This window comes from Sciurus vulgaris (genome assembly GCF_902686455.1).
Source record: "Sciurus vulgaris genome assembly, chromosome: 6".
Lineage (NCBI taxonomy): Eukaryota > Metazoa > Chordata > Mammalia > Rodentia > Sciuridae > Sciurus > Sciurus vulgaris.
This window is the reverse complement of record NC_136466.1, coordinates 9,787,570-9,804,509: the sequence shown is the minus strand read 5'-3', so window position 1 is coordinate 9,804,509 and position 16,940 is coordinate 9,787,570. Positions and strand designations below refer to the sequence as shown.

At 47.7% G+C, this 16,940-nt stretch overlaps 1 protein-coding gene across 5 annotated transcripts in view; it reads left to right on the top strand.

Annotated features, from left to right (window-relative positions):
- Positions 1 to 16,940, top strand: part of RANBP17 (RAN binding protein 17) — a 284,952-nt gene that overhangs the window by 257,443 nt on the left and 10,569 nt on the right. For all 5 annotated transcript variants that reach the window (XM_079145395.1, XM_079145396.1, XM_079145397.1 and 2 more), the window contains one exon: positions 865 to 1,031. In XM_079145395.1, coding sequence (XP_079001521.1) covers positions 865 to 1,031 — 167 coding nt within the window. The remainder of the gene's footprint in view (positions 1 to 864; positions 1,032 to 16,940) is intronic.

The window sequence follows — 16,940 nt, the reverse complement described above, 5'->3', positions numbered from 1 at the left end:
GTGTCATTGGACAAGTCACTTTATCTCTCTAAGCCTCACCGTCCTGGCCTGTAAATTATCATGGTGCTGTTGTGAGGATTGAAAATAATAATCCATGCAAATCACTGAACACTGTAACTGACACGCAGTTAACTCTCAGTAAATACTGTTGTTATTACAATGAGCTTCTCATTTTCTTCTCATTCAGCTGACAAGATAGTTTACAAACAGTGAGAAAAGTTACATGGTGCTTTTGTAGTTCCAACACAGCAGGTGACCGGAAACAATGGGATTTGAAACCAGAGTGTCTGACTCCAAAATCCAAGCCTCTCCCACCACACTGTCTTGCCTCATGCTGATCTCTCTACCTGAAAAGTGTTCTTCCTTATGTCTAGCTGGAGTAATCTTTGCAAGCCTGGTTCAGGGTCTGCCTTCTTCACCAAACTCTCCCGGACTCCCATCTGAGTGTGATCTCCCTCCGAATCCCCACAGCAGTGTTACCCATTTCTCCATAGCATTGTGTTATGGTGACTTATGTGCCAAAGTGTAAGCTGTTTGACCCCTGGGTGGGTTTCCCCTGAAGCTCAGAGCTCTTTGCACCATAGATGTTTAATAAACAGTCACTTGAACAGATGCTGTTAAGTCCCAGAGACCTCTGTCCTGTACCGGCTAGGAATCATTTGCTTACTGCGGTGTCTCCGTGCCAGACCCTGTGATCAGCACTTGGCTTAAAGAAAGAAGCCAGGCACTCTGCCCTCGAGGAACTTGGAGTTTGGTGGAAGTGTTTTGAAAGCAGATGGTGATTCTTTTTTAATGGAGACAGTAGAATCCATTGCCACAAACACTTCCCTCATGCAGATGAATTTCTTTTTGTCGTTCGTCCAGATACAGTTGTCTCCTCCAGCTGCTGTACCAGTTTGGACCACATCGTCACCTACCTCTTCAAGCACATAGCAAAAGAGGGCAAGAAGCCACTTCGATGCAGAGAGGCTGCCCAGGCTGGTCAGAGACTCTTACACTTTATGCAGCAAAACCCAGACGTCCTGCAGCAGGTAACCTAACTTAGGAAACAGTGACCCAGAAGCCAACCTGGTCCTGAACGTCCCTAGAACAACTGTTCTTCTTTGTTGTTTTTTTTATTTGTTCTTTTTATATATACAAGGCAGTAGAGTGTATTTGATGCCTTATACACAACTTATCCTAATCAGGATCCGAGTCTTATGGCTGTACCATACCTACCGATACGGAGTTTCACGGTCGTGTACTCATATATGGACACGGGAAAGTTATGAGAACAACTGTTCTTGCCAAGAGTCTTTAGCAATTATTTCCGAGTATTTTCCTTGAGAGTGGAAGTGGCCTCAGGCTTCCCACCCTCAAAAAATCCAGATGTCCTTCATCTCACCTTAGTGAGGCTAGAATTCAAAAAAACAATGCTCCCCAGCCCTTCCTCGGAAAGGAACTCAGAGGTCCGAGAAAAATAGGGCAAAACTGGAACTAGAAACTGATTTCTTTCCTGGAGCCTCTGATGATGTCGGTAGTTGCCCTGTGTGGGCTCTGATAAGTCTTGAGGACGCTTCCCTTTGCTGGACTCCTTGTCTGTGCCAGGCAGCTAGCTAGGAACTATCCACTCATCAGATTATAGTTAGTGTTGTTCCCAATTTCAGATGAGGAATCACAGATCAGATAGATTAGGTAATATTCCCAGGAACATTTTTAATTAGTAAGTTGTAAAACCAGTTTCTTTATTTTCAAATCTGTTTTCTAATTGGCGGACATGGGTCAGAGTCAGCACTGTTCCTGCAGGCCACCGTAGCAACAACCAGCGTGTTTCCAAGAGAAGGATGCCATTGTTCATGGCTATACTGTCACTACCCTACTTCCACTAAGTCTAGAAAATAATATTTCATGTTGTTTTCTTTTACCCAATTATAACCATAATAGTCTTTGATTTGCAAATATAAATATTTCAGTAGTGTCCTGCTATGGTGTCCTTAGTGAGCGACACGTCACCTGCAATCCGCAGGAAATGTCACTGTGTGTGAGAAATGATGAGAATAGCACGAGACGGCGTGAGAGGCCTCCTTCCTGGCTCTCGTCTTTGCTGACATTGAAATGAAATCGTGTGAACTTTGTCTGTGGTAACATTTCATTTAACCAGTTCCTTTCTGAGGAGGGAGAGGGGACATAGTGAGAATTAGCACAGGCTGTGGCCCAGAGCTGTTTGGGCAGGATGGTAATGTCTGGCTCTCGTCTGTTGAGGACTCGCCACGTGCAAGGGGCAGGAACCATTCAGACACGGAAGACCTGATTTCTCTCCGTAAAAAGTTCCCTGTTGTGAAGGAAACAGAATCACCGGCATTTTGGTAATACCATGACAAAGCGATGACAGCGACAGGGGAGGGCTTCCCGCTTAGACCCACAACAGCCCTGGGAAGTGGGTGCCGCCACCCCACTTGACAGATGAGCAGGCTGAGGTGCAGCAAGCTTGCACAGGAGTGGAACTTGACCCAGGGGTGTTGAGTGCGAAAACCTGGGTCCTCACTCCTCCCACTGTTGATTCTTGAATGTCCCTGTGTCCCTTGGAACATCTTCCCTGTCAGGTTTTGGTGCTGCCCTCTGCCACCAGCTGTCTCCATCCCAGCCAGAAGCAGTGGAGTCTGGTGGGGTCGGGAGGGCCGCAGCCCTCGGTGAGCTCCGTGGAGAAGGTCGAGAGCCGCTGACTCGGCACATCCTCGCTGAGGAAGATAGATATCGGTGGAGGGCCAGAAAGCAGACCGAGCCCCACCCTACCGTGGCAGGGAACAAGTCCACCACCAGGTCCTCCTGCCAGCATTCAGCCATAAGGCCCAGTTCAGCAGACACTTCTAAGTTGGTAGAAAATGCAAGCAAAGTGAGGAGGCTGTGCGTGAGAGCTGTAGCCAGGAGCCGAGGGTCTTCCTGGGTTCCCCTGTGTCTGCCGGCTTAAGTCATTTCTGTGTGTTAATGACACTTGGTAATTCTTCACTTTGCAGCATATGACTAAGTAGTGATATATCTTTATTAACAGTGGAATCCATTCTATTTATTTGGAATGTAGGCTTTCAGATAGCATTTTAAATATTAATGACTGGTCTCTGGTAGTCAGCATAAATATGATTTGCATTAGCACTAGGTTGTATCATCTTGAGTGCTCTGATGTCAACTGTTGGGTATAGTAATATCTGACATCATCTCCTCAGGTCACTGACAACTTTGACCTCTATTCTTATGCACAGTTTCTGTCGTCTCAAAAGCTCTTTTGAATTGATTTGAAATTTTGACTCTTCCCTTTATGAGGCAGTAAAATTGATAATTATTCAGATGGGAACTGAGTGCTGAGTGAAAAATCAATTCCACCCGCTCTCTGCTGCGTATAAAATTACTTGTGAGTCGGCTGGCCTGAACGGATGGCCAGAGTAAAAGCAGCAGGCAGGGGCAGTGGGAAGAATTAGCCGGACAGAGCGCATAGCCTGAGGGATGGACCTGGAAAAGAGGGAGTGAGCCAGTTGGGGGTTATTAGGAGCAGGATGGGTCCCATTGATCATCTGTTTACATCAGCTTTCCAAAACCTTATAAATCAGCCCTGAAGAGCAGCAAGGCCCAAGATTCGGCCTCTTACCGGAGGGACTTTGTATTAGATTATTCTCATTCTCACACTCAGATGAAAAGTGAGCCATTGATTATTCATTGGTTGCCCATTAAAATCTGTTTTTATAGCTGATTTGCCTATCAGAGAAGGTAATGAACAAGGTTGTTGCTTCATATCTTGAGGTTTCAGTTTTCAGGGCATCTGTGTGGTTAAGTAATGCCTAACCCTATTAAAAGGAATGGGTTACAAATTGCTTAACAGTGCTGAAAAACTAGACCCTAATGACTAATTGTGCTTGGAGTTTAGAGGGGGTTTGTCAGCTCTTTAAACTAAACTGATGTAATGATTCTGCAATTATTTACTACTTTGAACTGCTTTCCTCCAACCTGGACCTGTTTTGCTGGAAGTGTAGCTGCATGAAGAGTGTCAGTTCCCAGCTGCAGCACGGTACAGCTCCTTCCACTTGCAGTGTCACGCCAGGTCCTGCTGACCCACAGGCTTTCCCATTTGCATGCCACAGCCTGGGAAGGACTTGTTAAGTGCCTCTCACCTGGAAATGTGTTTGTTACAAACTACAGTGGCTTTCGATCTTCTCTAGATGTTCTTCAAATAAGCCATCTTCCATATTTGCAACCAAATCTAACTTGGCAAGCATTAAAGTCTAGTCCACTTGAAGATTCGCTGTAGGTGAATCTGTATCAAGTAAGGATTCTCACCTCACCGGCACTGCTTTGACCCAGCAGCTGAGAAGAGTCCAGTTTACATGGGGGGGTGTGATGTCCCCAGTGCTGTTGTGCTAGTAGGTGAATAAACTAGAATCTTCCCAACAGACCAGCAGTAACAGGGATCAGGTCACCGAGCACCCCAAAGGGCGGTGGATCAGGCACTGATCTGCTACAATAATTGGGAAAATAATATTCATACATGAAATGTTTCAGAGCTGGTCAGGGTGTGGATCAGCATCCACTTAGTTATATCCTGAGTTATATCACAGATTCACATGTTTTGTAGAAGTAGAGGAGCATTTCAGAGATGGGGCTGATTCTATTTGAAATAAGAATAGGAGGCTGATGTGTAGGAATTCATCTCTAAATCAGAATTTCATTTAAAACTAGTCACTCTAGTAATATAGTAGCTTCCACAGAAGTAGAACAAGCACAAAGTGATTGTCAGTATTACTGATTAGATTATGCAATTAGCTCCAGAACTTTTCAGTAATTAAGAGTATCCAACACCCAGATCCTTTGTGCGAGGACTAGAGCTGTTAGATTTGAATTTGTTGCCCTCCTCTATTTATCTATTTAACTCAAGCCAGCTGACTGAAGACCCAAAGAAGTTCTCATTGTGATTTCTTCTCTCTCCCTCTCTTTCATTTCGTTTTTTATTTATTTATTTTTGCTAACACGGCGGTTAACTACACATTGTGAAGAGCTGTCAGGAGCTGTGAGAATCCTACTCCAGTAGGGGACGTAACTGAAAGAACATTCACCCTTTTCCTCAATCAGTCAGTCAATCAATGAAAATTGCTTTTGCCTAGTGCTCTTCATGACATGCATCCCAAAGTGAATTACAGCAAAAGGGAAATCATCTGCTCTTTTTTCATTTCTGTGTTTAGATTGAAACGCTATTGCTCAACATTGTGACATACTATACGAGACATCTTTCATACTTAAGATGCCATTCCATAACAGTGAGTAGGAGAAAGTGCAGTCGCATCTTTAACTGCTGTTGAGACTTTGACCTTGGAACCTCAGCAAGTTCTCACAGTAGAAAACAACTAGGCAGGTGAAATGTGTCACATCTCTTACCCTCTTTCAAAAATAATTAGCCAGATTTTCTGATATTACTAAAAACTATTTCTCATGTTTCTTAAACAGAAAGTGTGCCTTCTGCGTAACTAAATAGCTCAGCCTGGTTGATTTGTAGTTTTATTAACAAAAATATGTCAGTAGATCTCAAAAATGAGTTGAAAGAATGTTCACGATTCGATCAGCGTTTGAAGGCAGCCAGGGGCCCGTCATTAGACCCTGGAAAACAGGAGCCCCTCCTGTGTTCCCGGTCTTGTCCACACACCGTGCACACACATGCTGTGCACTCCTGGGAGAAGCGAAGCCCATTTGGGCTGTCTTTGCCTACTGAAGGGACTCGGTGAGACTCCTGACCTCCTCACAGCATCCCTGTGACGGTGCGACCTTGTCATCGAAGCAGGAGAAGACCAACTATACCAGGGTCACAGAGCCTGTGGAGGGACAGGGTCTCAGCCTGAACCTCGACCTGCAGAGCTCATGGCCCAGCACATGGGTTTTGCACAGTTCCGGGGGCAGGCTGAGTGCCCAGTAAGTCCCACGGGGCCATCCTTAAGGTGAAGTGCTTTAGAGTAGTCATCCGATACCCCAACTTCGTCCTGCAGCTGGGACAGAGCAGATGGGCAGTGACCTGTGGAGGCAGCGGGCAAAGCAGAGGGAAGTGATGCTGGCAAGTGACGTTGCCAGCCGGTGCAGAAGGAGCCCTGTGGCTCCCTCCACCACTAAGGCAAGGCCCTCAGGCACTCCCTCTCCTCCCATAGCCAGGCGCCCAGGGCATGAGGTTGAGGAGGACATGTGTCCTCAAGGAGGCCTGAGTCTGGTAGTGTTGGGGGCTTTTCCCGGAGGCCTTGAGGTCTGCTTCACGGTGTCTGCTCCAGGCAGCAGCAGTGACCGTGTGGATCAGGCAGGAGCTTCGCACTTGTGCCCGGCCCTGCAGCTCTGCGCGTGACTCTCCCTGCTTATCCAGCAGCATGGAGCGCCGCCCGTCGCCTCTTCGCGGTGTAGTCTCCTTAAGGACACTTCTGCTGACCAGTACCGTTAGTTCTACTGGTGTTCTCCCCAGTCTGACGCCTGGATTCCCTCAAGCCCTGCTAAGGCACCTGTAAGGCCAGCAGTCAGCCTGAATGAGGTGGACAGCCAGAATCCTCTGGTGCTCATGCCCGTCCACGGCAGGCAGCTGCAACACAGCTCTGGCTAATTGTCACAAGAAGGGAAGCCCACTCTCCCCAGAAAGTGAAATTTCTGTCCTGAAGAAAAGCCAGAAATTCAGATTCTTAAGTGTTGGCCACTGATTAAAAATTAAAAAGACAAAAACAGAAAGAGTTGGCAGGCCATCCCCGCATGTCTGGCTGTCAGCTGTCATTGTGTTGTGTGGTCCTGAGGAACTTCAGAGCCGAGGTCCCCCGGACGTCCCCTTAAGTGTCTTCCTCAGGGACATCCCATGTGGCACTGCTACGGCAATGCTGTTCCCAGCTGACTTTTTGATAATTTTTCAAGCAAACTTTCTAGATTGTAGTTTTAAAAGAATGTAGTTATTTTGGTTTCACTGAATTTTTTATTTTGCTTTTGCTATACTTAAAACAACTGAAACTTAAAGAGGGTGTTTTAGCACATTTGGTTGTGTCTTTGCATACTGAAGGGGTTCAGTGAAACTCAGTTAACACTTTCCAAACTTTTGGGGGTTTGTTGTTTAAATAACCAAATTTGTTTGAGGTAAAAATAAAATTGAGTTTGGTTGTGTGTGTGCATCTGTGTGTGACAGAGAATGTGTATACAAACTAATTACTGATGATAAAACCAGAATATCTAGGAGGACCTTGACTGAATAAAAAGTATTTAGGTGACAACCAGCAATAAAACTCCAAAAGGGAGTAACCCTCAGAGAATGAAAAACTGGTGTCTGCTGTTCCCAAAGACAAGTTGAGTTTTTTTTAATTGTTTTGTAGTTGTAGATGGACAGCATTCCTTTATTTTATTTGTTTATGTTTTTTTAATGTGCTGAGGATCAAACGTGCCTCACACATGCTAGGCAAGCACTCTGCCACTGAGTTACAGCCCCAGCCCACTGGTTTAGTTTTAAAAATAGAAAAACACTAGTTATTTTAAAATTAAAGTGGCATTTTAACTGTGATATTATAAAATTTTTCATTTTTAGAAGGGTGATTCTAGTCTAAAACCTTATTTTTGGTGGGGGGGCAGGTGTTGGGATTGAACTCAGGGACACTCAACCACTGAGCCACATCCCCAGCCCTGTTTTGTATTTTATTTAGAGACAGGGTCTCACTGAGTTGCTTAGTGCCTCACTTTTGCTGAGGCTGGCTTTGAACTCACAATCTTCCTTCCTCAGCCTCCCGAGCCACTGGGATTACAGGTGTGTGCCACCACCACCCAGCCTAGATCCTTTTTGTTAAAAATATCTTTACCATCTTGATTTCACTTTTATTATATAAATATTTGTTGGATGACTATTTCAACTATAACAAAAAATGGTATTTTTAAACAGAAAAAACAGTTAAAATAAAAACCCATTCTTGATTTATGAATTATCAAATTAATGTAACCGTAGTGATATATTTTCAGTGTTTTTGCCCTCAAAAAATCACCTTCGTAAAAATAAAAATAAAACCACCTTCATCTTGATGCTTGTCTCAGCCCCAACAGAACCTGACACCTGTGACCATCAGTGAATGTCTGCATAGCAAACCCCCCAAAATAATGTTGAGAAGTACAGTTTTAGCTGTTTAGTCTAGCACGTTCTTGGACTGCTGCTGCATAGTAAGCCAGGCGGTAGTGCTAAGGAAAGATTATGTCATAATACCCTATGGATTAGCCCTGAGGAAATTCCACAAGAAAATTTTGTAAACGTGTGAAGAAAGAAAAAAGTACTTCAGATTTCTTGCAAATCATTGACAGAACAGAGAGGCCCTCCCACCCCATGAGGACGTGTGTTTTCCTACCTCTAAGCACAGCGTAAGGATGTAATCCATTGGTGGCATGACTTGCCTTCTTAATTGAAAGGGGTGGGATCCACCAGATGTAGCCCCAGCCAGCAGAGAGTTGGGTGGCTAGGCAACGCAGAGACACCATATTGAGTGAGCCAGAATCCAGTCTCCAAGTCATTTATTTCAGCCAGTGACAATACATTTAAACTCCTGTGCCTCAGCAGTGATTGATGGTTTAATATCATATATAATTTTTTTAATGAAGGAAAACCATTTAAATATGTTACCATTTGCACTGGTATTCTCCTATGTACATAACTGCATTTAATCATTATGGGGATTGTTTTTATACTTGTGTAATTTGTATCCAAGAAATAACTGTCAAAGCCATCTCACGCTGTTGCTGGAAATGGTACCGTGTGCTTCATACTTGAATAGATTCATTCTTCCCTGCTCGCAATTAAGAGTGTGGCGCTTTCCCTCCACCACGTAGGAATTCCATGTTTACATTTCTGAGAATGAGAAATTAGCCACAATGTGCTTTTCACGTTCCCATTTTCTGGGGCCATGATATTTAAGTACCTTAGTTTTTGTACCACTGTATGATTTGAAGAGTTTGATTTTAAGACTTTTAATATTAAAATACATAATAAAATTTTATTATCTAATTACAAGAGGGTTTAGCCTCTTATTAAAGTTGCTAAATCAGGCCTAGATTAGCATTATAATGGCACAGTTTGACATGGAATACTCAAAAGTCAAGTTCGAGGGAAGGGAGGGGTTTTTCGTTGTTGTTTTGGGGGGTTTTCTACTACCCTGGCCCCTCACACAACAAGGATGAAATGCATGTTTAGAAACAAACAAGGAGCAATTTGGGACGCTGGAGAAGGAGTGGAGGTGTCAGCCCAGGATGGTACCCTTAGGCAAGGCAGCTGGTGTATGTAGCCTTTTGTTTATCTGCTACTGGTTTATGTAGCCTTTAGGCCGCCACCAGAAACAATCACTCCTACAGGGTCAGCTGCTGGTCAGAAGCAAAGTAAGAAAAGATTTTGCGTCCAAAGGCGGCAGCCATAATTTCTGTACAGCTGGCACCTGCTACTGGTGCACAGCATGAGGGTGAAAGGTCAAAGAGGCAGTTGTCCAAAACTCAAGAATGGCTTAAAGGGACTTGTAGATTAATCTGCTTTATTAACTTCTGTATATTAGATAACTATTGCTGTGAATGACAGTACATCTTTTTGAATAAGTCGCATCTCTTTCTCTTTTAAATTAGCTTTTGAGTAATGAATATTAAATAGAAAGCATTTCAGGAGTAATTAAATGAAAACAGAATGATGTCATTTTACAATTATATTTGTGTGTTTATAGAAGAGGGGAATTATAATGTTTTCCAAGGTCCTTTAAAAAAAAAAAAGCAGCTCTTCATAAAGAGGAATTTGAAATAAATAAGTCACATATCCATTAGACTTTGTCTTTAAACTAAAAAATATGATGTGTTTGGACGTAGCATGAAACCACGGGTGCCAGTGGCTGGGTTTGGCATTCCCAGGGGCTCCAAATGTTCTCTTTATGAATTGCAGTGACTGCAGTCCATCCTTGTTCCTCTGCCTACAGTTTAGCACACTCAGTTCTGCTATTAGTCTAGAGCCAAGGTTCTCAGAATGGCCGAGGAGTTGTAAACAGTGAACAATGGCCCTGCCTCTCCCTCACACTCATGCAAAGCAGATAGAGGATGTTTCCCCAGCGAAAAGGCCCGGCCTGCGTGCTTTCAGGGTGGTCAAGGCAAGCAAGATGGTCCTCCCTCTCCATGATGGTCCTCCCTCTCCATGATGGTGGTTGGCATCACTGGCCGTCATAATAGAGTAGGACTAAAAAGGATCCAGTGAAGGTGTCCTTTTTTGTAATCTCTGCACCACACTTTGCTGTAGCAGCGACCCGTGGATGAAATAGCGACTGCACGGCTGCCAGGGTGTTTAACGCTGATCAGAAGCTGACTCTTGGGACTTCGGGGTTCTGGTGATTTTTCTTGTCGTGGTGTATGTTGGTTGGTTTTTTGAGAATTCTCAGGAAGAGCACGGGAGAGGACGTCGGCGTTTCTGTGCTGGTGTACACAGGAGGCAACATTATCCACGTTTCACGGATGATCTGGGATCTCAGTTGCACCCCCAAGTTTGACACAGGGCGGTCTTTCCACCCCCAGAAAGGGGTAGCGGATGTATGAAGGAGGCACTGAGGCTCATCTCCCTGCCTCCCACCCACCTCGCCCAGCGCCACCCCACGTCTGTCAGGGTACCCCGCGGAGGCTGGCTCTTCTGCCCAGAAGAGATCTGGTTAGGAGCATTTCCTCACGCCACGCCCCCTACAGGCGGCCCTCCCTGGGCCCTCCTGGCGGTGAAGACTTCCGGCAGGAGTGTTGGTGGTGCCTGACGGTGATGAGAGAGGAGCGGAGAAGCTCTCGTGCGCTGGCCACGCCGTGCGCACGTACCTCTGTAGTTAAGCTTCTCAACGCCGTAAGGTATTCTTATTTATTTTATAATCAAAATATTCTAATGGAGACTCGAAGCCCCAGAACTCGCCCCGTGCACACAGCTGGTGAGCTTTACTTAGCCACTCTACCGTTCCGCCATGGCTCAGGAGCAGGGTTGCCTGGGCAGAGACATGGAGTGGTCTTCATTCACAAATTCCAGACTGAGCCTCAGCGCCTTTCTGTGAGGACTGGTTGCCAGGCTGCTAGGTTGCTCCCGCCCTGCCCTTTGGTGCTCGGGCGGAGCCCAGGGCCTCTCCGCCTGAGCCTCATGCATGCTTTCTCCTGGATTTAGCAGCTGGCACCTAAGTGCTCGCCAGCCGGTCGTCCTCACTTCAGGTGAAGACTCAAGAGTGGCAGAGCAGCCATTCCCTGCCACGTGCACAGAGGCAGCTAGTCTGCCAAGGGAGAGGAAAGAACCGGACGTGCTGAGAGGACCTCAAAGAGAGCCCTGCCGCCCCAGGAAGAGACTAGAATGGCCTGCCAGCCGCCACATCTGTGCTTCTGAGCCCTTGAGAGGCCCGGCTGCACTGCCTGGTCATGGGTCCCCAACAGTCGCACAGCCAGTGAAGAGCCACTTGCTGTGCTTTGACTCCACAAGCCCCGGGTAGCCATGTTGGGAGGCAATGTGGAACCCATGGAGGCGGGCCTGGCGGAGCTCGAGTGTCACACAGGAGCAGGCCTGGCTCCTTGGCCGCAGTGCATGTCGTCCACCCTTCCGACCTTCGGCTTCAAACATCCAGAACCATAGGCTAAGTAAGCCTTCCTCCGCAGGTAGCTTGCCTCAGGAATCTCCTCGCAGTGACAGAAAGCAGACTCGTTCAGATTCTCGCTGGGGACTCTGTCTCCAGTGCACAGTTTCCACCACACCAAGGCTTCCCGGGCGCCCTACCACGTTTCCTGTCGTCTCTTCTTACCCCTTCACCGCATCGAGGAGACAGCAGGGCAACAGATGACACATTTCTCCTGCCTTCATCTCGCTGGCTGGCACTGTGAATGCTGAGAAGCCTCTGCGCTTTTTGAAGGCTGGCACAGTATAACGTGAGGATTGGCTTTGCAGTGGCCGCTTGGTTCAGTCTGCAGTTGTTACTGGTTTTTCAGATCACCTGCAGGGCACGCCATGTGATTCCCAAAGTATGCACTCTGCCCGGATGAGAATCCGACCTTCGCGGTCACTGCTCTCTCACTCTCAGAAAGGCGAGCCCGCAGCAGCCGTTGAGGGGCTGTGAGTGATGGGTGTGCAAGGACCTCTCGGTGTGATACGAGGTGCAGAATAGGGCGAAATGTGGTTCCCTGAACCTCTCGGGAGCTCAGCCATCTCACTTTGCACCCCAGAACTCTCACTCGTTGATTCTGTCACACTGAGGAGAGGAGAAACTGCACTCCTGAGCTGCTGCATTCAGTCCTCCTTTCAGAGAGTTGATTGCAGATGCTCAGTATGTGTAACAGAGCAGGCAGGTTTTGCACCCAGCCTACCTGACTTGAATTCCCGTCAGGCCACTTCTGTGTCCCTGACTCGGTACTTCACCTCTTGAAGACCACACCATGGCAGCCACCCGAGTCCACGGCTCACTAGAACTGGCTCAGTCAGACAGCTGAGCCCTCCGTCCCTGTCAGTTCCTGCCCAGATTCCCCAGGCCTGCCGTTGAGACCCCCTGGCCTGCTCTCTCCCCAGCCCTAGCACTCCCTGGCCACTGGTCCCATGGAGAGGAAAAGCACCACAGTCCGTACGCAGCTGATGGAGGTCCTGTGAAGGAAGCACATCCAGTAAACTGCCGAGGATAGAAGGTGCCAGGCCCGGGAAAGCACCTCTTGGACCCCAAGGCAGGCCACATCCAAGCTGTGCTGGTGCCCGCGCTTAGCGTGGCATCTCATCCTAGATGGAACAGAAGTGCGTCAATTAGAGATAAGTGCTTTCGGCTGGCTTCTCTGCAACCCTGCAGTCTGCAAGGATGCCAGCTGCTGGGTGGCAGGGAGGAGGCAGTAGCTACACAGGCTCCCTGAGCCCCTGAAGCCCAGAGGCCACTCTGCTGGCCTCCACACCAGTGGGCCCGACACACGGGAGGAAGTGAAGTGTGAGAAGTGAAAAGGGAGGGAGGCAAGGAAGGACAGGGACAAGGAGTCCTGGCACACAGCAGGCTCTCTAAGCACATGTCACAAGTGGGCCTCTGATGCCATCGATGGGGTTGACCCGAGATGTGCACAGGCAAAGTGACCTTTCAGATAACAAGAGGGAGTCACAGTCCTCAGAGGCCCAGCCCAGCGTGGCGCCTGGAAAGTCCCACCTACATACTGAAGGACTCGTCCCACAGAGGAGTGAGCCCTCCCCCGCACCCCGTCGTTTTCTCAGCCCCTGCATTAGACAGAGGCCGGAAACAAATTGACAGAAGTCTGGAGGAAAGTACCTCAAGTGATTTAGGAGAATGGAAGGGCTGGCTTATGGGGCAGATTAGAGAAGCTAAATATGTATAGCTCGCCTAAGTGACAACTAAATGGGGCCCTTGATAAGTCCATAAATACTTGGAAGATGGACATGCCAAGGAGGAAGGGGAATTACTTAGCATGGCACGGTGGCGTATTGGCATAATGGGAGAATATTAAGAAAGGAAAGTGGAGGCTGAACATCAATAAAACGCTTCCTGACAGGGGCCACTGGGAAGTTACGCACTGCAGGCCCAGGGAAGCAACGTCGGGCCGCGTCTCAGAGTCCTGGCCACAGAGCCAGCAAGGCAGGAGCATGAGCCAGGCAGGTGACCTGCTACTTCCAGGAGCCACCGTATGGTCCAGAGCTCCTGGGCCTGGGCCCCGTGGAGGTCGGTCAGACCGCAGCCCAGTACTGCATCACTGCCACAAAGCCTGACGGCTCAGTGACCTCGCTTCCTGCAGGATAGAATCCCATTCTCTGTGCAGGTTACTGGGCTTTCACAGGCACCGGCTGCCCACCTCCACAGCCTCCCAGGACCTTCCCTGCAGGTCGCCAGACCTGTGCACGCACCTGCCCTCCTTCCCACCTGTCAAACTTTGCTTGTTCTCCACGGCAGATCATGGTTCCCTCTCTGCGAAGCCCCCTGCCTGCCCCTGCCCCTCGCAGGAGCAGGCAAACTCCTCTAGCCTCGAAGCTTCCTGTACTGGCCTCTGGCTCTCAGAACACTGTCCCGTCGTCCTTCCGTACTGTGGCTCTGAGGGCTGGCACTGTTGCCCGTTCGCCTGTCAGTCGCCAGGGTCTGACCCTGAGCCTGGCCAAGCACGTGGTCAGGAATGAGGGTCTATGCCCAGCACTCATTCTGGATCATTCCTTGGGCCCTGGGGACCTACTTAGGGAAAAGAACTTCCACATCCCGGTAGCTTCTTTGACTCATCCCCGCTCTTGGCCAGCACTTTGCATTGCCATTTACACAGCTCTTAAGAGGGAGCCCTCAGCCTGATGGCAGCGTGCCCTCCCCTGGTTTAAATGTGAACGCTTTAATGGAAAGTGCTCTGGAGGGGCCCCATGAATTGTGGACAAAAATACTTCTTTTCTCTCCACAAAAGCATTTTGAATATAAGTAAAAGAATCCTCCGCTGGTGCTTTTGAATATTTTTAGGTCCATTTACCCACGTCCCTTCAGGAGATCAGGGCGAATGGAGTGACGGTGAGAGGCAGGGAGACCTTGACCTCTACGTCAGGGTGGCGTCTTCGCCACGGGAGGCGCCCCGCACCGCAGTGTGCGCTCTGGGCAAAATCTGAGACTTGGAATCCGTGGGGCTGCTCGGCCTGCACCAGGGCTCCCCGTCGCTAGGTGTCTGTGGCTGTGCCCAGCGAGGCTGCGCTGCTTTGCCGGTGTCCCAGGGTGGACCTCGTGCCTGTCGGACTGCCGAGCAGCACGGCCCATGCGGGCAGCACCTGAGGCTGCCTGGCATCCAGCCCTTCTCTCAGCGGGCACTCTTGAATTTAAGGCTGTGTCCTTAATGTTCTGGATCAATCCTCAGCTGCAGCACCACTGTCCTCCTTAGAAGGAATTCATGGACGGAGGGGAGGGCAGGTGTGCCCTCAAGGATCGGGCCTCTCTGTCTGCTGCGGTGGCCTTGAGGCCTCATCATTTCTCCACTGACGTGGCTGTGGCGTCGTTCCTGGATCACCGTCTCCAGAACCTCATCCTTGCCTCTTTCTAAACAGTGGGCCTTGTCATCTCACTTCTTCCTTAAACATTCTGTGAAGGCTGCTCTGGAAATTCTTTCCCACACTCACCGCATACAGGCCTCGTATAGCCTGGACCTGGCCAGGTCTTCTCCCTTCATCCCTCACTGTTCTCTGCTGCTCCAAAGCTTCCTGTTGGGGGGGTTATTCATTCCTTAAACATGCCCAGGTCTCTTGGGCCATCCTCATTTGATTTCCTCTTCTTGATATATCCTCTTTCCTATGTTAGACTATATGCTCTGGTTTTTTTTTTTTTTTTTTTTTGACTGAACATGAAACCCAGCAGGGGTTCTCTAACACTAAGCTGTATCTCTCTCTCCCCAACCCTTTTTTACTACTTATCTTGATACCAGGTCCTACTAAGTTGTTGAGGCTGGCCTCGAATTTGTGATCCTCCTTCCTCAGCCTCCCGAGGCTCTGGGATAACAGGCATGTGCACCATGCCTGGTTTATATGTACCTTTTTAAAACTCAGCTGTCACCTGTTCTGGGCACAAGCTGGTCCTTTTAGACATAGCTGGTGCCTCTGCTGGTCTCTCTCAAGCTTGCACACTTTTGCTGGTTCAGACACCCTCTGAGGCTGGTGAAGGTTCTAGAATGTGACTCTGTTAATCATTTAGGCAGCACCATGTCACTTGAATAAAAATTAGGGAAAAACAGTTTGGAGTGGAAAGCTATTCCACAACATACAGATTTTCTCACCCTTCCTACCCAAAAGAAATTTGGATGACATTTTTGACAAATGGTGCTTAATTTTGACATCAAATTGAAAAGTGTTCTTTTTGATGTTGGCAAAATAGGAGTGAGAAAGTGTTTCCCAAATAGTGCTGAGTGGCAAACCCTGTAGCATCCAGCCCCAGGTTTTCTGGTTTTATTTTAATGCAGCAAGCCGCTTTATGAGATCTGCAGCCACTTGAAATATGATTTACTACTCGTAAAAAGTTTCAAATGGATAATGAAGATTCAAGAATGAAGCTCACAGTGTAGTGTAGTCAATTTTGTTGCTTTGCTCTCCAGTACATCTCTGCCACTGAAATGAATTATTTATTATAATTTATTTCAACCCTGGAAAATAAAACTGTTTTCATTGTGATGTGTGCTGTAATGTTCAGAATAGACACATTACACACAGTACTCTCAATTAATTAATCCTGAAGTTTCGGTCTAAGTTTATCTTCTTTCTTACAAGCGGGGAGACTGGCAGGTAATTCTTCCCCCAATAAACCATGATTAAAATGAATGTTTGGAGAACTAAGGGTAAAGTTGGTAATGGAGAAAACTGAAAGAACAGCAAAACTGGGTTGTGTTTTCCCTTAGATTTTACACTGGGTGAAGAGGTCTCAGCGTTCCAGGCTGTTCATCACTCTGAGTCAGGAGGAGGTGGCGGGTGCGGCAGCGTCAGTGTGCAGCAGGCAGCGCGGGCAGGCCCAGGCCCCTGAGTACCCAGCAGGGGTGCCCAGGAGGGAGAAGCTCCTGCTTCTCAGGTTCGAGCAAGGCTGATACTGTGCAGTGGCTGTGCAGGCTGGGCCTGCAGGTGGCTCCAGGGGAGAGAGGTCGACCACTGGTGGCAGTCTTGTTTCTTTAAAAAGAGAGACTCATCTCACCTTGTTTTTTGTTTTGTTTTTGTTTTATTTTCATTTAAAATGCTAAAAACGTCTACTGTGAGGCTGAAAAAGCACTGTAAGCATGTATGAGTGTGCTTAATATGTACAGATGGTTTTAAATGTAACTTAAGACGGTAGAGCTCAGTTAATCCAGGCAGAACGGCATAACTAAATATATGCATATTTGTCCATGACATTCAGTTTTCATAACATCCCACTAAGTCACCCAGGTAGACAGCAGACGAAGAGAACAATTGATTCCTTTTCCCCAAAGATGACTAGTATCTAATTTGAGCAGGA